The sequence below is a fragment of the Varanus komodoensis genome, unplaced genomic scaffold (assembly GCF_004798865.1).
Source record: "Varanus komodoensis strain SLA01 unplaced genomic scaffold, ASM479886v1 scaffold11, whole genome shotgun sequence".
NCBI lineage: Eukaryota > Metazoa > Chordata > Lepidosauria > Squamata > Varanidae > Varanus > Varanus komodoensis.
The window spans coordinates 16,736,825-16,760,511 of NW_025335317.1; the positions used below are offsets into that span (position 1 = coordinate 16,736,825).

Consider the following 23,687-nt stretch of genomic DNA (forward strand, 5'->3'; position numbering starts at 1 on the left):
CAAGGTCCCCATTTGGCCCACCCTCTTTTCCTCAACCCCGGTTTTGTATGGTATGTATCGGGCTGAAGTGCTTTTCCCAAGGCAGTAAGAGCCTTCCACTATATTATTCTAGCTTTTTCCACTCCCTCATTTTAGTCCATCTTCTGCTTTCAGCCCCACCCAACGCTGAGATGTATCCCCTGAGTCTGAAGGAGGTTCAGCACCCCTCCTGTAGGCTAAACAGCAGCTTTTCCATAAACTAAATTTTATTAGGGAAAGCAAGGCAGTGATCCTATATTTTATCAGTGTTACACATTATTGAACTAAGGAATGTATTTGGCATGGCAATGTAATCTTGCAAAATTGAAGTGCAATCCTAGATGTATCTACTTAGAAGTAAACCACATTGAGTTCAACTGGATTTACCAGCGGGTAAATAAGTATAGGATTACAGTGTTAATCATATGGGCTATAATCTTTTAAAATAACAAGTGGATATAGGTTTCTTTCCTGTGGTGTTTAAGTAAGTTTATTGTGTTTGCAAAAAAAAAAAAAAAAGTTAAACAACATCGAAAGTCCAAATCAAGTTTGATTACTTACTGTTCAAATGTAGTTACATTTCTTAAAATTTATTTGGCACTGTTTTAGATGCCTACTTTTTAAAAAATTATAAAATGTAGCTCTGATGGTAAAGTTATACTTGAAAATATGCAGGCACAGTTTGCATAAAGCAGTTTTAAAAATCTGATAGCCAAGGTATGAAGCTGCTCTACACTGTATGCATCTATATCTTCTTTGTGGTCTCTCTACCTTTTCCCCTGTCCACCTGCCTCTGCATTATGCTTCTGTCAACACACAGAACCTGTTAAAGTTCTATGAGGGTGCAATCCATGTTTAGACAGAAAACTGTCCTACAACTCCCAGCATTCCCTGCTGAGCTGTGGCTAGGGATCTCTTGCTCTCCCTCCCCCCTCCCCAATCGTGCATAGAATTGTGCTTTAATATCTTGCAAAGCAACAAACATGGGTTCAAAGTAAGCAGTCGAATGGAAGACCAAATCTTCTTTATTAGTTTGTTTAATTCATCCCGAGAATGAGATCTGAGTTATTTTGGATTTTCTCTTACAAGAGAATGAAAGTACTTGCTAAGGACTGGTACTTTGAGAAGAACAGGCTGTTAGGTGTGATTAAAACTAAAAACAAATGACCATTTTATTGTGGCACACTTCTTTTTGAAAGCACAAGGTCAAGTGTGTTGCCATAGAAATTTTAAAATCATCAATTTAGAAGTGGGGAAATAGCAGTAGGAATACCATTATTCTTGAAGTATGAAGCAAGGCTTTGAGGAGAAGTTGCTAGGATTCCTTGTATGGGATAGTGATGAGTTTTGGCCACCCTGTTGGAAGGATACCATCCAATAGGTAAGACACACGCAAGTAGCCCTGACTGCATGGTTATGATATTCACATGTGCTTCTCTTTATGGTGTGTATGTGTGGGAGAGACAGCTCTGTTAGTGAACTAAGCATAGCTGTAGAGCCCATGTGCTCATCTTGGTTGTTGATACTGAAATGCTTCCTGGGACCTCTGGGATTCTGAATAACTGGGGGAGTTTGCAGTTCATCTTTTTGCATTTTTAAATATTCATTTATGCATTATTTTGCATTTTCAATATCCAGAATCTTATGCAAAGGTGTTCATTTGTTTTTACAAAAACAGTGGAAAATTGCTGTGTAAATGAAAGATGGGGGCAGGGGACGTTCCCACATCTTTCCTGGGGTACAGCCATGCAGAAAATCCAAGTAAGATGGAAAGAGGACACTGCCTGCTTCGAAAAATTCCAGGGAAAAGTTTTTGGGGCACTGAGCTTCGGGCATGCCTAAGGCACAAGAACAGCAGCTCTGTTTTAGAGGGAGGAATTGGCTTGTTGCCTCCCCCATAAGTAAATGTTATTTGCTACTTTAAAAGGATATGTTCTTGTTAAGATTAGCAGCTACAAATAAGTTTTAAAAAATCTAAGTATAAATACTTCTAAATACTTCTGAGGTTTAAGACTCTTAAAAGCTAAAGGAGTAAAGAATAATGATTGATCTTGTATGGACCAAATTAGCACAGTTACGAATACCATTCTATTCTCAAGGCCTAGCGTTATTCTTCAGTTCTTATAGAACCTAGTGGTATCTTGAAATATCTTTGGGATAAAGTTCAGTGGGTTACATTAAGAATGGCACTGTGATTTACTCAGGTAAAATGAACCCTGCAAGGCACACTTTGTGTTTATTCTTCTAGATGTTGGACTTGGTTCTGTCATTAACCTTGTTAACAACTTATTTTGCTTATTCATGGTATTAAAAAAATTGCAAGACATGAACCACAAAGGCAGCTGCATTAGCCATGATAAAAATGCCAAAATCCATATAGTGCAGTTATCTATTAGGCTAACTCAAAATCAGTACAAATGTGCCAGCTTTCCAGATCTTTTCTGGTTCACCCAGAAGGGAGAGAGTTTTAAGCTAAAAAGTGGGCTTTGTTTTTTCAAAAATGGAGGCTCAAAGAAGCAGCTTTCTTCTTCCCAGTGGGCCAAGGGGCACTGAAACCTGAAACTATCACATCCCCAGTCTGAATGTCGGCAGACCTTCCCTTGCATCATCTTAAGATTCAGGCTGTGCAGGCATTTTGACTAGCAGTGCCAGTCCTTTCTCCCCACATTCTCCTGTCCCTCCAGCTGCCTCAGCCCACCTGCATTCTGAGGCATTATGTCTGATGAAGAGCTTTGGAGACCATGAAAAGGTGCACATCTTTGAGCGTACTTGATAAAAGTATTACCTGCTATGTGTACAGGGTAGGAATTGCAGTTACCTCCAGTAACCATTTTCATTTGGAGGATATTGCACTTTGGATCCCAAGAATTGTAATGATAAGCTGTGATTAGCAGTAGCAAGGATTTATGGGTAAAAGCCTGGCAAAAAACTCAGATACCATCAGAACAATGGAAGAGGAAGAAATGGATTATCATGTTGATGAATAACAAGTTATAAGATAATGGTTTTAACTTACGGGATGGGTGTTTCAACTGCATACTGACTTTTCAAGAAGCACCTGGATTCTGTTTAACAATTGGAATTAGGTACAGTCTGGGAGGTTTTGTAACTTTGGATTTATTTGAATATGTGTTGCTCTTAATGTATCTTTGTAAGGAAGTTTGTGTATTTATAGGAAAAGAAGAACACTTCATATTACACTTTTACATCTTAGGCTTGAATGTATTGTCAGAAATATATACAAGCCAGCTTAAAAATGTATAAATACACAAATACATTTTTATATCAAGAATTGTGCAAAAGAGCCCTGCTATGGGCTGTTGTTGCGGCATACGAATTACAATAATGTCATTGCTCAATGTTTCATTATTTATTAACAAAAAACAAGGATACATTGATCAGCATCTTACTGTACAGCCAGCATAGTATAGTGGCTACAGTACTGGAGTTGAATCAGAGAGAAGTAGAATTAGATCTCTGTATAGTCATGAAAATCCCTGGGTTACCTTGGACCAGTTGATCAATTTTTCTCAGTCACACTGACCTCCCAAGGTTGTTTTGAAGGTAAAATGGAATAGTGCCTCCCACATGGCAATACTAAAGCATTCTTACAATAAAAGTTAATTGATTTACAGTAGTTGATTAAGCAAGGAAAATGATAGGTATAATCCATTTATAAGGAACCTATTTGCAGAAAGATTCTACATGTCTTCAGAAAGAGAAATGATTGTTCCAGCCAACATATTGAAAGCCCAGGTCTGGTATAGTGGCAGTCCTTGCCAGCACTCCAGTGCCAAGGTTTACTCAGGGGCTTTGGGATGAAGCTGTATTTTTATTTTCTCCTGTGACAGTGGAACCATTCATAGTTTAGAGATTGCGTGGAGAGCAGCTGTGTGAAACTCACCCTCCAAATGTGATTTTGTTGGAAGGGGATGCAAACTATTCACATAGGCTATAGCCCTATCTATTTGCACCACTAAGTTCCTTTCACAACACTTAAACTATGCTGCTCATACCAAGCCAGCTTAAAACTCCCCCAGCCACTTACATGATTCACTGTTTATTTTATATCTTAAAGAAACATGCTACCAGGATTGGTCCTCAACAACAGTATTGCTGTATGAAAATAGGATCAGCCATTCCTAGACTTTAGACTGTTCCTGAAATGTAACTTTTGTTGATGATGTCCCTTGACAGCAAAACTGCCTGTGCAAAACAAATGTCTGCTTCTACATAGCTGTTGTATTTTGAAATGCTACCTAAGCACAGATGTGGGCTTGGGCACTTTAAAAGCTCAGGTGCAATATGTTAACCTGGAGCCTCCATCATACTTCCTGTTGGTACCAGTGCACCTGCAGATGCCTTTTTGTTGCCTGCCTAGGTCTCCTGCCCCTCCCAGCATTTATTTGTAAAACCTGGTGTGGGAATTGGGCAGTTACAATAGGAAACACTGGGTTCACAGCCACCCACATCTTGATTTCCTTTTCCAGAATTTCTCTGCCTCCACATGGGCCCAGAGGCTATGAAATGACTGTTTTGTGACTTTCTGCACCCTTCATGGCAGCCATTTTGTGGACACCCCCCCCCCGGTACAGCTATTTGGGTATTATGTGCATGAATTTTATCAAAGTACTGCATGTGCTTTCCAGTCCAAAAAGATTGGGGAACTTGAAATAATAGAGTGATATCTAGAACTTGTATTCTAGTCCTAGCCTAGTTCTATCTATTTGGGTGTACATTTCCCATCATTCCCTGGCCATTGTAGTGTAGTACTGGAGAGTTCTAGAATGGAAGGGTTATTATATGTCCCTTGCTAAACCAGAATTAACCTATGATATATTGTGAGGTTAACTCTAAATAACCCAGAGCGTGTAGGTTAGAATGACATACTCATGTCTTATGATCTGGGGGTTTGTAGGTTTTCAAGAAATTGAAGTAGCTCGCATGTGATAGTTGTTCCACATGCCGGTTGCTTCACCCCATAATGGAAAGCATTTTTAGTGTTCAAAATGCTTTGACATATGTTATCTCAGAGATCTTCACAACAGCGCTGTGGGGCATGCCAGTATAAAGATCCCCAAATATTAATGGTGGCTGATGCTGTAGCATGGTGGCTTGTCTGAGGCCACTTGGTGAGTTTGTGGCTGGTGTGAGATTTGAACTGGGGGCCAACCAGCTCACATTTAGAAAGCCCAACTCTTTGTATGGTTACTCAGAAGTCCCACTGATATTTTATTTTATTTTATTTTATTTTATTTATTTAGAGGACTTCTATGCCGCCCCATTCACTGATTATTTATTTATTTATTTATTTATTTATTTATGTATTTAGTGGACTTCTATGCCACCCCATTCACCGAAGCCTCGAGGCGGCTCACAATCATAAGTAAATGACATAATATAAAACAATATAATTTAGCAGTATAACAGTAAAATTTAAGTCGCCCTGGCCAAAGAATAAAATAAATAAATAATATTAACAATTAAAATAATGTTTGAATAAAAAGGTCTTCGCCTGGCACCGAAAAACAAATAACGAGGGCGCCAGGCGGACCTCTCTGGGGAGCGCATTCCATAGATTGGGCGCCACTGCAGAGAAAGCCCTCCTCCGAGTACTTACCCTCCTAATTTCCTTCACTGAGGGTTCCCGGAGAAGGGCCTCTCCCGCTGATCTCAAGGGGCAGGCGGGCATATATGTACATAAGCGCTCCTTCAGGTAACCAGGACCCAAGCCATTAAGGGCTTTATAGGTCATAACCAACACCTTGAATTGGGCCCGGACTTCAATGGGAAGCCAGTGAAGCTGACGGAGAACTGGAGTCATGTGAACATAATGCCCAGTCGCCGTCAGCAGCCTGGCAGCTCTGTTTTGAACCAATTGAAGTATCCGGACCGTCTTCAAGGGCAGCCCCACATAGAGCGTGTTACAGAAATCCAACTGGGAAGTCACCAACGCGTGTGTCACTGTCGCCAGGCAGTCGTTCTCCAGGTAGGGGCGCAAATGATGGATCAGCCGAAGCTGAAAGAAGGCGCTCCTCACCACCGCTGTCACCTGAGCTTCAAGTGAAAGCTCTGTGTCGAGGACTCTCAAGCTGCAGTCCTTGTCCCTAAGAGGGAGTGCAACCCCATTCAGGACTAGGTTCAATTCACCCTCCCCGAAGCCCGATCCGCCAACCAACAGGACCTCTGTCTTGTCTGGCTTGAGTTTCAGTTTATTGGCCCTCATCCAGCCCATTACCTCGGCCAGGCACCAGTTCAGCACAGCCACTGCCTCACCTGGATTGGTGGAGAACGAGAGGTAGAGCTGGGTATCATCTGCGTACTGATGATTCCGCAGCCCACAACTCCTAATGACCTCTCCCAGCGGTTTCATGTAGATGTTAAACAGCAAAGGGGACAAAATGGATCCCTGCGGTACTCCATGGCATAGCTGCTATGGCGCAAAGCCATAGTCCCCTAGCACCACCTTCTGGAATCGGCCATTGAGATAGGAGCGGAACCACTGCAAAGCAGTGCCTCCAACCCCCAATCCCACTAGCCTATCCAGAAACATACCAAGGTTGATGGTATCGAAAGCCGCTGAGAGGTCCAGGAGAACCAACAGGGACGCACTCCCCCTGTCTTTCTCCCTGCACACGTCATCGTACAGGGCGACCAAGGCAGATTCAGTACCATACCTGGGTCTGAAGCCAGACTGAAATGGGTCCAGATAATCAGTTTCATCCAAGAGAGCTTGGAGTTGTCCCTCCACCACCCGCTCCAACACCTTGCCCAGAAACGGGATGTTGGCCACTGGTCTATAATTAGTGACCATCTCTGGATCCAGTGACGCCTTCTTCAGGACCGGTTGGACTACCACCTCCTTTAAAGGGGCAGGTACCCGACCCTCTCTCAGAGAAGCGTTAACCACTTCCAGGATCCAGGTCCCAATCCCATGCTGGGCGTTGTTAATTAACCAATATGGGCAAGGGTCCAATAGGCAAGTGGTGGGACGTACTCGTCCAAGCTCCTTGTCCACATCATCAGGCTGCAATAACTGAAATTCATCCATTAATTTTGGACCAGACGGCAACATTGGTATCTCCCCAGAAGCCTCTGAATCACTAGTAGAGTCTAGCTCATGACGAATCTGAGCGATTTTCTCCCTGAAATGCTTGGCAAAGTCGTCACAGCAGGCCTTCGAGGGTGGAACCAGATCTTTCTTAGGGCCAGGGTGAACCAGCCCTTGTACCACCCAAAAATGCTCAGCCAGACAGCATTTTGAGGAGGCAATGGAAACGGAGAAGAATTTCTTTTTTGCTGCCCTCACCGCCACAGCATAGGCTCAATAATGGGCTCTTAAGTGTGTTCGGTCAGATCCATCCTGTGATCTCCTCCACCTACGCTCTAGACGTCTCCCGGCCTGCTTCATCGCCCGCAATTCAGATGTATACAAAGGGGAAGAGGGGGCTCTGCCTGGCGGGAGAGGACACTTTGGAGCAATCGTGTCAGCAGCCCTAGTCATCTCCCCATTCCATAGTTTGACCAGAGCCTCGACAGGAGCACCAGTCTTGTCAGCCGGAAACTCCCCCAGGGCCTTCAGGAATCCGTCCAGATCCATCCAGCTCCGGGGGCGGACCCACACAATCGGGTCCGCACCCTTACAGAGGGAGAGGCCGCTCTCGAGCACAAACGTCATGAGGAAGTGATCTGACCATGACAGGGGTGTCAGACATAAAATCCTCACCCTCAGTCCACCCTCTTCCTGCCCCGTCGAGAAAACCAGGTCCAGAGTGTGTCCACGTTCATGGGTCGGGCCAGTGACATGTTGAGACAGCCCCATGGCCGTCATGGAGGCCACGAAGTCCTGAGCTGCCCCGGTCAGACCAGTCTCAGCATGGAGATTGAAGTCCCCCAGGACCTACATCCTGGGGGTCCTCAACACCAGGTCCGAGACGGTCTCCGTCAGCTCAGGCAGGGAGACTGTTGGACAGAAGGGTGCACAGTACACCAACAGAATCCCTAATCTGTCTCGGTCGCCCAACACCAAGTAGAGGCACTCTAGCCCCGGCCTCGAAGGGGCTGGAAGTCCCGTGAGTGAGATGGAGGCTCGGTAAACCAAAGTGACCCCCCCTCCCCTCCCCTTCAAATGTGGATGATGCTGAACCAGATACCCGAGCGGGCACATTTGAGAGAGGGCGACATCCCCCCCCCTCCTGCCCAGGTCTCTATTATGCAAGCCAGGTCGGCCCCCTCATCCACAATCAAGTCATGGATGAGGGAAGATTTATTGTGGACTGACCTGGCATTAAGCAGCAGCACCGTCAGGCCCGGGGGGCGATTGACAAGACTACCTGGCACCCTCTGGCTGGGGGCAGAACCAGAAGGAAGGGCAGGTGTCAGCCATCTGTCCCTCCTTCTACATGGACACATTAAACCCCCACTGCTGTAACGTCCATTGCCCGTGACCACCCCAGTGGTGGCACCCACATGCTCCCCAGGTAACTCAACCGTCGACATGGCCAGGGACGACTCCATAAAAACAAATTAAAATACAATAAAACTTTAAAACAGTATAAAACTCCCCGTCTACCCACCCGATATAAAATTCCACCCACCGACCTAGCCCCCCACCAGCCCAGTTCTGCACGGCCACAAATGGCGGCGACCGCCCTTTGGCCATCGCCCTTCGGCCGCCGGCCAGAGGCCGCTGGCCCCAGGCCGTGTCAGGCGGGTTAAGCTGGGGCCTGGCCCCCCCAATCCAGCATTGCTCTCACTGACGCCGGCGGGGGGCAGAGCAGAGAGGGGCGCGGAAACCCCTGATATCAGTGAGGTGTGCTTCTGAGTGAGTGAGCTAGGACTGTAGCTGTTTACAATATTCTTATTTGTGTTTACTCAGAAGTAAGGTCCAAGCTGTTCAGTGGAGTTTACTTTTAAGAAAGTTTCTGTAGGACTTGCAGCCTTGGTGCAGCTCTGCAGATGCAGGCACAGGAATCCCATTAATACTTCTTTTTCTGCCATTTCTGTCTCATGGCCAACTTTTCAGATGTAAGTTACTCCTCTTCCGGCTATACAGCTGTCTATCTTATAAAAGCAAATTCCCATGACTAAGTTATGCAAATATTACTTAGGTTGGTGCCTGCTTCAGTTCTTGGCTGTATCCATTCTGTTGCAGTTTGTGCTAGTGTTGGATTTCTCCTTGCATTCAGGCTTTTGAACATCATATGATAAGGCAGACAGTAGGTAAGCCGATCCCCTTCAGGCTTTCAGCCCTCTCTGCCAGTAAAAGCTGCCAAGACACTGCCTTATCTGGCCTGCGTATTTGCTGAACAAACTCAGTGATGTTCTTGTGAAAAAATAAAGATGAGATGCACTGTCTTCTGCAATTTTACCCACACAGCATTTTGTTAAAATCTAATGCTAAGCTTCAAAGGGATAGCACTGTGGACACGTCAGGCAGATCTTTACTGCAGGATTAGCCTCAAAGGTAAGCATGCTTGGGTTCCTGCTGAGGTCCCTCACCTCAGCAGGGACCCTTTGAGAAGAATTCCTCTGGAGGAGCTTTTCACTGGTGTGATCCAGTGATTCATCTGCCTCAAAGAAGTGGTTTGAAGGAGCTGCAGTAGATGCCACGTGTTCACTGGCTTTCTGCTTTCCTGAAAGCATGCAGTAGCAGTGATGAGAAAGAGGAGGAAGAGCGATGTTGATGATAGTGCAAAGGCAGCCCTATGTCAGGGGAACGGTCTGTTGGCCCTTGTCCAAGCCCCTTAAAAACCTGGACTTGGCATTGCTGAATTGTAATTCGAATAGGGATTTTCACTCAGCTCCTTCCGTTTTGTTTTGTTTAGAAGTATTGATCTGCAAAACATAGTAAGAGGATAATGCATGTGTTACAATTAAGGTAGCAATGAAATATATCACAGGATGTAACCTCTAGATATTTGGGGTTTAAACTTCTAATGCCCCTAGCCAAGATGGCCAGTGGTGAGTGATTATGGGAGTTGTAGGCAAAACATCTGGAGTACCACAAAGGTGCCCACACCTGGTGTGCATCCTTGAGTGGGAGCTGCCAGACATCAGCTGTTGTGCAACATAAGATTCCAGCTCTGTTTGTATGAGTGCCACACATATTATTGGTTACATACGGATTGGGCCAGAATTTCCAGTTGGGTGTGGATGCCTGTGCGTTTGCTTTGGTACATACTTGTGCAACATAAATGTTTCCATCAGCAATCATGATGGATGGAGCTATCCCCATCTATGAATTTGGCTTGATTGAGGTTTATCAGGCTGTGAGCAGTATCCAGTGGCATCATTCTGCAATCTCAAATAGCACTAATGGAGCCCTTTCTGTTACGCAACTGTTGCACAAAAGTGGGCGCACACTTTCTTTTGTGCAAAGCTAACTTCAGTTGGATTCTTCAAACAGAACTTTAGTTGGATTGTTACTCATTGTTTGGATCCTCCTTTCTGCCAGCAGAATGTTATTTGTGTTCATGAAATAACAGTTTCATGTTGTCCTGTAGTTCCAGCATTAGGACATCTTTTGCTGCCAGTTATCCAATCTACTGTGGGTCACTTGCAAGGAAAAAAAGGTGGGATATAAATGTAATGCAGTAATAATAATTTAGCCTTCCCCAGCATGATGTACTTCAGATGTTTTGAGATACAATGCCAAGTATTCCTGACCATTGGCTATGCAGGCTAGGACTGATGAGCCAAAATGTCTCAAGGATACCACATGGGATGGCAGCTATACCAGATTAATACACTTCAAACAAAGAGTACAACAGATACTGTTCTAGACTGGGTTCCAGTTTGATTTTGTACTAATGGGTATTAATAAGGGGAAATACTTGGATCCATTTTTATCAATCAATCATGAAATCAGAATATAATGTAAGTTAAAATAATAACACAAAGAAAGTATTAATAAAGGGGAATACTCAGATCTATTTTTATCAGTCAGTCGGTCAATCAATCAATGAAGACCTCAAAATATAAAACCTGTAAGTTAAAATAATAGTATGAAGAAATGTGTAAGATTTCAAGAACAAAGACTGAAGTCTTTGAATACAGGAAATGTTTAGGAAATTTATTGTTTTAAACAATTATTTCCTAAACATTTCCTGTTATCAAAGTTTCCAGTATTAATCCAAAAGGAGAACTTTTATCTAAGTGCCAAGTTTCTTTTTCAGCTGTGTTCTGTTTGGCGGTACATGGTTCTGGTGAACTTCCAGATAAAAAAGCTAATATGCCCACATTATTAGAGCAAATTTACAGGCAGTCTCTGGGTTATGAGAAAACAGAAATTCATCCTTAAGTCAATTTTTTTGTGAGTTGGATCACGTATAGTTAACCCTCCACATTGATTGGGGTTAGGGACGCAGGACCCCCATGAAAGTGGAAAAATGATGAATATCTCTAGCACCCTCCCCTTCCCAAACTCGCCAGGGCCGCCTCTGTGCAGCGAGGAATCACCGGAGTGGTGGTGATTTTATGTAGTTTTTAAAATTAACTGGCTTTATGGCAGTTTGTTCATAAGTACGGGTAACTCAGATGTTCTTAACCCAAGGACTGCCTGTAGTTGATTGTTCCTCATTATCTACAACCCTGTAAATTTTAGTTTGGAGTTTTAAATCTTTAAAAATATCTTATGAGAAAAAAACACAGAAAGAGGCATAAACATATATCTTTCAAGCTAGAGAAGATTGAGTCTGAATTGTGTCTTTGGAAGACAATTCCTAACAGAAAAAGTTAAACCCAAGAGTATGGAGGGTATGAATTTTCTAGATGTCTGTATATTAGTTTTACAATGTTTAGACCACATGCAATATATATTGCCCATTAATTAATGACTGTTAAGCAAAAACTCTACATATACCCTTGCCTTGAATAATATAATAATAAAGTTTTACATTTAGAAACATTTCTAGTTATATTGACATCAGACTTTAGGCTTTACAACTCTCTGGCTTCAAATAATCCTTGACATAACCAAAGGGTTTTTAACTCTGCATTCTCTCTTTGGATTATCTCTCTTTAGACCACTTTGACAATTGGTACTTAAAATCACTTACCAAGAATTCATTGTGACCATGCCTCATTCTTTGTATCTTCCATTTACTGCAATCATATTTTTACTTATTTTGCATCTCCAATGACTGGTATAGTTTTCTGAAGTTGAATATAATATCTTTGCCCCAGTGCAGTACCAGTCCAGAATGCTTTGTCACTATGTGTATGATCCAAGAGGTGTATTCCAAAAATCCTTGCAGTGCTGCAGAGGATGCTGGGGAATACCTCTTCCAGACTGCATTGGTGTCCTTATCAATATAAGCAGTCCAAACCATACTGCCAAAGCCAGGGAAGACCATGCTTGCCATACCAGAAACCAGAACTGGAGAGTGTGTTCTCCCAAGATTATTGGCATTTCATTGTGGGAGTTGCAGGCTGGAGCCTGGCATGCAGCAGGCCAGGGTAGTAGGTGGGGCTACACAGCAGATCACTCTTGGCCACTGCAGAGGTGCTGGGCTTCCTGCCAGTCACAGGAGATGCCGTTGCATGCCTCTGCTCCATTCCATGCCAAGGGATGATCCTGAAGCAGGCAGAGGCCCGAGCACACAAAAGTCCTTCGTGGCTTACCGGACCGAGAGGTTCCCAGCTCAGGCTTTGATATGCCTGGCACACATTTAGTCTCTTGAATGTGTTGGGCCCAGTTTCTGTGCAGTTGGTAGAAGGGACAGGAGGTGAGGCGAGGTGAGTCAGGGCAAGGCAGAAATGAAGGCTGTCACAGGGAATACAAGTGTTTCACCTGTCTTTTATGAGACTGCACAGTAAGTTGGAATGGAAATTTCAAATGTGTTTCTTTCTAGTGATTTGGTTCCTTTAGTCTGGGTTTTATTGTGGAAAAGAGGAAGGAGGTGGTTTAAGGTGATGATAACTTAATCAGAAAAAAGTTAATGATAATATAATGACATTGAATGCTAAAGCTTAGTCAAGCTCATTTGGGGAAAAGTAGGATAACACAATAGACAATGCATCAAATATAGTTATCTTTTTTATTTCTGCAAAATCATAATGGTGACCTGCCTTTGGCAGTTTTCCTTCCACATATTTCCACTGATCTCCTTGGAATGACTGGTTGAAATGGAAGTCATTCCTTTGCTGTGCTGATGCTAGACTACATTTCTTGTAGGGCTGCCCTTGATATTGTTTAGAGGCTGGAGGAGGAAAAACCATAGCCGAGTGATGTACAGCGCATGTTCTACAAAGAGAAGATCTGAGGTTCAGTCCTCTGGTATCCCCAGTTTAAAAGAATCAGGTTTTGCCAGCCAAGAATACACAATTCCTAGTCTGATGGATCAATTGTCTGACTTGCTTGTTTGCAAAATATTTCAGTTATAGCAAAATGCTGCATCCTGCTGTCTGATGGGGTTGATCGTAGGGAGCATGTTACAGTGTGTGGACAAGTTTTCACTTGCTTTTTTGGTCTAATCCAAGGTGATATCCATGAACTACTAAGTCCTAACAGACTTGGAACCAGCCTATCTTGGAGACAGCCTCTATCACTATGTTATGTCATTATCTTTAAAGTCATCTGGAAATACCCTCTCAAGCTTGTGTTGTGCAGACCACGGGGAACAAAATTCCTGCTTCCCAAGAATTTTCTCCCATTAAGTCTGGAATTTTCTCCCATAGTGTAAGAACTTTTAATTTGGTTTGGCTTTTTGTGCCCAGGAATAAGGTAAGATAGTGAAAGAGGAAATTCTGTTGATGTAATTGGGAATTCTGCAAATGACATTGGATCACATGCCATGTTAATCTAAGCCCTGTTCATTTCGTTGAGTCTACAAGTAGAACAAAGACTGGATACACCCCACTGTTATCTGCCCTTGGGCACAGCAAGCTTTTGGTATGTGTGTGTGTTTTAATGAAAGAAACTTGTGCTTATGTTCACATAAGATCACATAAAGTCTTGAATGTTACATACTTCTCTCTGCTTCTTCCTTAGATTGATAAATATCTGTATGCCATGCGACTCTCTGATGAAACTCTGATTGATATCATGGGTCGCTTCAGGCGAGAGATGAAGAATGGACTCTCTAGGGATTTTAACCCAACAGCCACTGTCAAAATGCTTCCTACATTTGTAAGGTCTATTCCTGATGGGTCAGGTAAGGATTTCATCTCACCTGGTACACTGCTGTAATTTGTTAATATGTGCTCAGAAAGAAACAAATCCCATATTATTACTTCCAACACAGTGAGAGCCATGGACTACATGCGTATGCATGAAGAGGACCAAGTGTGAACAAAACCATAAGAAACAATTGGTGATATCTGTAGTAAAGAGAAAAACTCGGTTTTCTTTAGAACAAACCTCAGTCTAGTTCCCACTGAAGTAAGTGGCAAAGATATTTGGCTCTTGTTTTCTTGGGAACAAAGGGATTCATTGTACAAAGGTAACTAGAAGACAGAGGATTTAAAAACACACACACCACAATGTTCAGTGCAGTCACAAGGTAAAGAAAGTCCTGGCAAGTGAAAAACTGCAGTGACAAGTATTAATGCGATTTTTTTAACAGGGACGATATTTTGTGCTTGTTTGGCCTCCCTCAGAGTTCTGCACAAGCCAAGAAGACTTCAGAGAAAAGGCTTCTTCCTGTCAGTAGTAACTGGTGATATGTGAACTGGTGATATATCCAGTTTGGGGGTGGGAATCTGTTGGATCTTCTGGCATGGATTCCCGGAGTCCAGCCCGCTTTCTTTCTGCACTCTTTCTGCATTCACTTGGCAAAAAATGAGTGCAAATGCATCTGTGAGACCAGCCTGCACATGCCCTGCCAATATGCCTGCAAAGACTTTTTGTCTATGCACAAAAAAATTACATACTTTGCACAAAGAAACCACTAGTGTTCTTGAGTGTGCACAGACATTACATTACTCCTGGTCAGAATTGAGCACAAGAAAAGAGTCTGGCGAGGACAAGAGAGCCAGATTCTGGCTGAACTTCACATCCCTTGTAGTAACTGGGACTTTTAGTGGTTTGTTGATAAAGCAACTATATACTACCCTTTTATTTCATTCCAGGAACAACAGTTTATTATGGCACAATAAGTAACTAAACCTTAATTGCAGGTAATGCAATGCTTGCTTTCTGCTGTAAATTCTTGAGTCATGATTGGGGACTGCCCTGTTGGACCATACACTGGTGCACACTTTGCTGTGCAAAACTTGATGGAAAGAGGGCTTAAAAGGTGGCTTTTGATTATAGCTTGTATCTGAAGCTGTAATAAATATCAGTCATTTTGGATTCTTTTTTAGCAAAATCCCTGTGCCTTTCTATCTTTCAATAAGAATAGCAGGTAACTGCAGCTGAGGAGGTTCAGTTCAGACTATTACCAGTGTGTCCTTCAGATTGGGATCTTCCATCATACTGGTGGGATCTGAACTTATCCATGCGGAAGTAAATTGAAACCTGCCTTAATGGCTGTGTACTGAAATGCTTCCACTGTTGTTAGGCTCACAGCATTTCATCTACACTGGTGCAGGGTCAAAAAAAGTCTTAAGAGCAATGCTGTTGACTTGTGGCGATAAGAGTAGCATGACTTTGCTTTAAGACTCAGTGCGTGCATAACGGCAGGAAGCCAAATGTTCTAAAGCAAATTTTCATAACCTCATGACCTCCAGAAGTCTGTAAGGGGAGCATCAGCTGGGGAAAGGCTGAACAAATATAATTAAGACATACTCTTTTAATTTTTGTGTTATTAATCATAAACATATCATTTAGTAGCGAGATTCAAAGGTTTCAGAATGTTAATCCTGAGTTGACTCGTTTGAAAAGTGCATGACTCTTGACAGTAATGTCCATGTCTTGGGCTAATTGACATTTGTTGACATGTAGAGCTTTAAAAATTAACTTTGTACCTGTTAAGAGTAGTTTTAGAAAGGATTGAGGAAGAACTTCAGTCTGATCTAGCTTATGCCAAGGCTGATAAGAAGGGGAAATAGGGCCATTTTACAAACCTTGGTGAAAGACTTGATCCCCCGTTCCATTTTCCTGGTATGTCATGTCTTTTAGATTGTGATCTTGTGCACAGGGACTGGCTTTTTTATTGGTTAGTTGTTAATCCCTGGGAGCTCTTTTGACTAAGGAACAGGCTGAGTCATTAACTATAAATGACTAACTGTACATTTAATCCTGGAATTTTGTATATAACTTGATGAAAAAGCATAAGAATGCATGTACATGTAGCAGCATACCATGGCTTCTCAATTTGTACGCAGACAACTGGGAACCTTGATCATGTATATCCCTCTCGCCTTTCCTTGCCCTTTTCCTTTTTGCATGCTGTTAACCCTAACTTGCAAGTTTTTGAGGAGCTATAGTTGGTGCTGTTCCTGGATACAGCAAACTATAGCATCTGTGCAAATCCAAATTACAGACCAGGAGCTTGGAGGCTGCAGCGTCCAACAGAAGCAGGAGGAAAGTACATCGGAGCTCCAGCCTGAACACATCATAACATCATGTCAAGGAGTTACGCCTCTTTAAGTGCCTTGTTGACTGGGGCACTGATTTCAGTTTGCAGAAAGTGTGTTAATTCGCTGCATATTACCAGAGTGCCTATTTCTGAAGTGCATCATTTATTTGAATTATATTCCAAGCTTCATTTACTCTGGGTACAGGGTAGCTAGGGGGAAGCCATCTGTTCTAGTGTTTGCTTTCTGTTATTTTTTAATTTTTAGGGTAATAGATTTAAGCAAGCAATGGCCTATAATGACAAAATGGGTTTGTTCATTTGTGTTAATGTTAGGTACTTGTACTCAGCAATGACATTTTAATTGTTTTTATCCAGAGAACATTATAAAAAATGCATTCAGGTTTGGAGTCTTGCCAGTCCAAGATATTTTCTTGCCCCAAATGTTGCCATGGACAGTTGGAGAGATTTATTTATTTCATTTATGGTCTGCCTTTTACTTCTTCCAAAGAACCCAAGATAACAATATATAAGGACCTCCTCATCTCCTGTGAAGTAGGTTAGGATGAGTTTCTGTGGCTGACCTGGAGTTACCCAGTGAGATGCATGACCAGATGGGAACTAGAATCCAGTCCCAGTCCAACGCTTAACTACAGCACTGTACTGATTCACTGTGGACCGTGATGTGCAAGGTTACAAAGGGTGGGGGTACATTTCTTTTTGCAGATACGAACATAAATTAAAAACTATGGTCTTGCAAGGGACTATGGGTTGCATCTTCCAAATCCAGTACGGCTTCATTGATGCTCCTGAAAATAGCATGTTATTAACAGTTATTTTACTTTATTTTACTTATTATATTTCTTATCCAAATTTAAACATGGCTTTTTCACAGAGGTGCAAACATGAAAGAGAGTTGCATCAAAACAACAATGAGTATGAACAATGAAGACTGCAGAGTACAAATGATCAGTGGTAAAATTGCACGCTCTGCAGTGTGCTATAAACCCTGTCTGACTTGATCACAACTCAGGGAGAGCCTGTGTGAGAAGATGAGTTTTAAGGGAACATCTGAATGTCAGAAGAGTAGGGGCTGGTGTTGTGACCGTTCTTAAAGTGTTTCAGGGGATAGCTGTGGTGTTCGACTGCGAGTGATCCTGCAGCAAACCTCAGAAACAAGTGGCGCCCTCAGAAGTGTTCCCTCCACTGATTGGCAGGGACATAAAGGGTCAAGTGCTCCCTAAGATAGCCTGGTCCCAAGTGGTTAATGGCTTTATGTATTTACAAGAACACCTTCAACTTGGCCTGGTAGCTTATGGGCAGCCAGTGCAGTTCTTCTAGAAGGATGTAGCTTGTTGTTGAAAGGAGGCCCCCGTTGCCTTTCTACTGCTTGCTTACACCAGCTGCAACTTCCTGACCAGGCTTAAGGGCAAGACCATTCAAATCATATGACAGTAATTTGGCTTTTAGCTTACCAATGTCTATATGCCATGACTGAGCTGTCATGGTCCAAGAAAGGCCACAGTTAGCATACCAGCTGAAGCTGGTAAAAATTTCTTGGCAGATGCTGAGGCCACCTGAACCTCAAGTGACGATGAGAAGTCCAGGAGTACCCCAAATCACTTGTTCCTTCAGGGGAAGTGTAGCCCTGGTCAGATGACTGGCTGTTTTCAATGGTTTCATGCAGATGTTGAGTAGCACTGGAGATAAAATAGTGTTCCACCGCACAGGTATCGGGTTGAGGCACACTCCCACAATACCAGTCCCTGGGACTAGAGCTTGGCTGTGTAGGTTTGGTGGCTTCTAAATGATCCTCTTTTGCACCATGAGTGGTAGCAATAAATGTGGCTTTCCAGATTGAGTTATTTGTCCCTGCCTTTTCTTGCATAAACTCATCCAAGCTGATACGACTGCTCAGTTTGTGAATCTGACAAGATGAGGAGCAAGCGTTTGGACTAGAGTGGTCGTAAGAGTTGCAAATGCATAGCACTGCTTGGGGTTGTTCTTCAAGGCCTCTTTGGCTCTTAATATTATGGGAGCTGCTGCATTTCTCTCATATGTTAACACTAGTTGATAGTGGCTTTATGGATTGATGGACCTTGACCAGTGATTGCTGACAGACAGAACCTAGAAATGGCTGTGGTGAACAGCTTCTTCAGTTACTATTTGATCTCTGGGACTGTATCCAGAGTGAGATGGGATGCAGCTTGTGGATTTCTGGGTTCCTTCTTCAGCTCCTCCTACCGTGGTGAGGATGACAAAGGCGTAGGTGGGGTGAGGTGAGGTAGATCTGTCAGCTGCTTAGCTGAGTGAGCAAGCTTGATTCAGAGACTTTTGTGGGGCTTCAAGAATGGAGAATCTGCTGAATTCTCCTGGCCTCTGGGTGTGAAGAGGCTTCATAGCTGGTCTCACTACTGTTACTTCTTTAGCCTGCACTGGCTCACAGGTTGAATACTCAGTGATAAATCTTGAGATGCACACTGGACGTCCAAACTTAGGTGCTTCCTTGGCATTAGTGTGCATTTTGGGGGGCTTCCCTCTGGGGTCAAATAAGGGGAGGCTATTTTTATTGGGGGTAGAAAAGAATTAATGCACTTTCTGTCTATTAGTGCAGCTTCCCTGATCTTGTACCATCCAGATAGTGTGTGCTAGAACACCCATCATCAAGGACCAGTTGCCTTACTAGCTTCCCTTACTAAGGGAATTGTGCCTTCCATGTAACCTGGGCTCCCAGGTTGAAGAACGCTGCCATGAGGGAATTGTCAGAGCTGCTGTTGCTAAAACCTTAACACATACTTGCAGCTGTCAAGATGTGCTTAACATCATGTGTAGGACTGTATGCCCAAGGCCTGATAATACCTTTGATCCTCCTGGTCCAGTCATTAGTTCCTACCTTTGTCATAATTGACCCAGAAGAAGACAGATGAGAATAAGAAATTTGCTGCTGAGTTTTTTAAAGGATGAGATTGGAGTATTATTGGAAGATAATATCATTGAGAACAAGCAAAATACCTTTAAAAAATGGGAAGAAATGTCTGGGAAACCTACGTATGCTCAGTGCTTGATATTTCAAGTGGGTGTGAGATAATTGGGCAAAGCTGCTCTGTTAGAGGAAGAAAATAACTTTTTGTCAGGATTGTTGAATAGGGATCAGCCTTTCCCAACCTAGCACCATCTGGATGTTTCGTCCTACAAGTTCCAACATTCCTGACCATTAGACATGCTGGCTGGGGTTGATGGAGTTGAACTCCAAAGCATTTGTTTAGGAGAGGCTGAGTTAGGCAGTCTCAAATAGAGAATGTATGGTAGATGAACCAGTGTGATATTTTTGCAGTGCTGAATCTTGCATATTGCCCACCCTTCTTCTAAACCTTCCTGAATGCTTAGAAATCAACAAAGAATTGATATGTAATGAAATGCCCTATTCAGAGGTCAACTGTGGTGAACTGACACAGCACCTGGAAAGTAGATGCTGAAGATAAAAATGAGAGTGTGTGTATTTGCACCTGATCTTCAATATTTGTCTAGTTCTGTATACACACCACATTTTATCTCGTTCCAAAGACTGTGTTACTTGGTAATCTGTCTCTAAACAAATAAGAATTGCTGTCTTTGTCTGTCTGATTAGATAGGATGAGGCAAAAGCCTACACTTGGGTTGATCAAATATGTTTCCAATGTCAAAAGGAAGTGCTGATAGTACAACTTTCAGTGCTGCCTCTGTGATTTTATTTAGTGAACAGGGAAGATTTTTTAAGTGTCAATGACACCACCCTTAAGTATTATCATGTTTGTTTCTTCACAGAGAAAGGTGATTTCATTGCCCTGGATCTTGGTGGATCTTTCTTTCGTATTTTGCGAGTAAAAGTCTCCCATGAGAAAAGGCAAACAGTTCAAATGGAAACAGAGATTTATAACACTCCAGAAGATATAATGCATGGCAGTGGAACACGGGTAAGGGTCTTCTTTTAAGTGGTATATGAGCTTTTTAAAAATGTATTGTTGACTAAACCACAATTGCTCTTGGATTTTCTAAATCATAAAAATAATTCCCTGTTAAGTTAGAAAGCATAGTTTGATATCAAGTTCTCTGTGTTGATTTCTTGCGGGGAAGAATGCAGAATGCTAGGTTTTATTATGAAAATAGGTATCTTGTGATCATTTCTTTATTCCAAGCCATTTTGTATGCAATGATGACTAGTTGAATGAACAGGTAATCATGATTGCTGGCATGAAAATTAGTCCTCAGTTGTGAGTTAAAATACTTGCTTACTCCTTTTGTTTATGCACTTGTTATGTCCATCTTTATATTTATAATTGTGTTCTGGAATGACCAAGAATCATAAAACAATCATTGTCAAATGACAAATGATACATTGTTTAAGGCAATGTGGTGTAGTGGTTAAGAGCATGGGACTGGGGCTCAGAGGATCTGGGTTCTAGTCCCTGCTCAACCATGGAGCCAACTGGGTGACTTTGGGCCAGTCACAGACTCTCAGCCCAACCTACCTCACAGGGTTGTTGTTGTGGGGATAAGATGGAGGAGGAGATGTAAGCTGCCATGAGCCCTTTGTAGGAAAAAGGCAGGATATAAATCACAATATAAATAAAAATAAATAAGGCAGTGCAATTCTGCTGCACACTTACTTGGGGGCAAGACCCATTAAATTCAATGGGATGTACTTCCAAGTAATATGTGTGTGTGTTTGTGCTGTTAATTTTTAAGTATCAACTGCCGTACATTCCAATCAGTAACACTGAGCAGGCCATGGCAACCTATCGCATCAGAGAGATTTTGAGGGCCTTCCTGAAAGGCTTCAGAGATAGGACTCTTGAAGGCTTTGCTCAAGGGCCATGGCCAAGGTTGCCTTCAGGGAAGTGTGGGAACAGCAGTGGGGTGGAAAAGAACTGTGTCATTTGCCCAGCCTGTATTTTCTTTCTTTGTAAATGCTTGTGGAGTGCTGTGGGGCTGGACTGCCATCTCCATACTGCCTTGAAAATTAATGGATCAGACCTTGCCAATCCCACCCGTTCCTTTCATATTTCTTCCATCTTGAAACAAAGGGGATCAAGGAGAAATGTTTGTTCAGGTATATCACGTAGGATATGTCGGGCTGGACGAGGACCCCGCTGTTGGATACTGTCAAGGAAATTCCTCTGACAGAACCAGGACAGTGGAGAAGAAAATTTGTTTTCTTCCTGTTTCAGGGGTTTTATTTTTGTTGAAGTTGATTTTTAGTATTGTATCATTTCTGCAGATGCCATTCACAATTTGTTTTCTAGTCATTAACAAAACCAGTGAATAGGTTAATCATGGTTGTTTTCACAAACTATTTTTTTTTAAAGCAGAAACAATGTCAGTAATGGAAGCTTAACCACAGCATAACTGTGTGCAGAGAAGTCTTTGTTTCAAGTCTTAACCTCAAGCATGGCCTGCCTTGTGCCTTGGTACAGTCTCTTCTCTGCAGCCATTCCCATCTGCAATATAGGAATAAGAATACTGGCATATCTTACTGGGCTGTTGTAAAGATGATTAATATAATGTCATTTAGAATGTGTGATAGAGAACTATTCTGTATTATTATGTACTAAGTGGCACAGTGTCAGATTAAGACTAGAGGAACCTGGGTTCCAATTCTGAGCTGTCAGATTGACAGAACGACTTTAGACCAGTCACCATCTCTCCACTGAGTCTTACTTACAGCTTCATGACAGATTATTGCAAAATAATTTATTTATTTTTATGGGCATTTTTGTAATACTGTGCTGTGAGCTACCGAGAGAGCTATGGTGAGGCATACAAATGCGATAAGTAAATAATTAATTAAATTACAAGAATAAAATGGGCTGGGGAAAATAATCACGTAAACTTTCTTGAGGTCCTTAGGAAGATCATATATTTGTTGATGTTGCATTTATATGCTGCCTTTTCCCCTCTTGTGAAGATCCCAAGGTGGCTTACACAGCTCCATTTTATCCTCACAACAACAACCCTGTGAGGTAGGTTGGACTGAGAGGAGTGACTGGCCTAAAGTCACCTAGTGAGCTCCATGGTTGAGTGGGGGATGAGAACCCAGATACTTCAGGTCTTCAGTCTAACACAACTCACTCCTACAAATGCATCCAAATATTCTGCAAGAAGATTCCCATGAATAGGATTTTATACTTGCATATCATATGTGGCAGAAACATGTATAACATTTTGTATTGGAAAATGTCTGTTGATATTTCTTGCTTGTGTCCTTGGGTCCAAATTCAGCTGCTTCGCCTGATTGCCGTATCTCATTGTACAGCCAAGCATCTCTATTTGCTTTAAATGAAAGATCTCTCTCTCTCTTGCTCTTGAACACATAACATTTTTCCATGTGTGTACATTTTACGGCCAGCAACTCAGGCTTATAGAAGCTACATGGATGGTTGGTGAAGCTGAGAAAGGCTGGAGGAGTTTCTCGTACTTACCCCACTAAAAGCTCCCATGTAAGTTCCAGGTACTGGAATCTGCTCTCAGCGGGTGGCTGCCATTTTTCTTTTAGCCTACCTTTTGTCCATTGCCATTTCTCTTGCTTTTACCAGGATGAGCCTTAACACTGGCAGCCCTGAATCCTGACAGCATGGCTGCTAAGCCTAAGCAACCGTGTTCTGGCCTGCAAGTGTCCCTCATAAAAGGAAACTTTGACACTGCTGCTCCAAAAACACCCATGTGAGTCAGAAGGCCCCAGGCTTTGCCTACGCTCTTCCTGCTGTTTGGCTCCTGAAAGCATCGGCCTGGTCACTTCAGCATGTAGATGTGGCTCCAGTAAATGCCCTAACTGGTCTTGTTATTTATAGTTGAGTGGGAGAGAACAGTTTCATGGGTGCTATAATCAAAAGTCCTAAGTGTGTGTCTGGGACTGATGAGGACAGGCTCAGTGCGTGTGTGTTCCTGCAACCAATGGCTTATTTTACTTGTAGTTTAATAATAATGTCAGTTCATGTAACAGTTAACTGTTATTTAAAGTTGGGGCTGTCATCAGTATCAGATGGATTATGAAAAATGTGGGCCACCTCTAGAGTTGGGAAAGCATCTTTCCTTTTCTTAGGAACTAGAATCACATTTTTAGTATCAAGTGTCTACACATTCAGGTCACTGGGTTGTGACCTACTGATTTTTTCCAGAGGAATTCTGTATTGCAAGTTAGTTTTGTTTACCATACTTTAAAAAAAGGCTTTC

The 23,687-nt window shown here is 42.6% G+C and overlaps 1 protein-coding gene across 1 annotated transcript in view; it reads left to right on the top strand.

Annotated features, from left to right (window-relative positions):
* HK1 (hexokinase 1) overlaps window positions 1-23,687 on the top strand; it is a 63,171-nt gene that overhangs the window by 4,255 nt on the left and 35,229 nt on the right. The window contains exons 3-4 of the mRNA XM_044420471.1: window positions 14,012-14,174; window positions 20,283-20,431. Coding sequence (XP_044276406.1) covers window positions 14,012-14,174; window positions 20,283-20,431 — 312 coding nt within the window. The remainder of the gene's footprint in view (window positions 1-14,011; window positions 14,175-20,282; window positions 20,432-23,687) is intronic.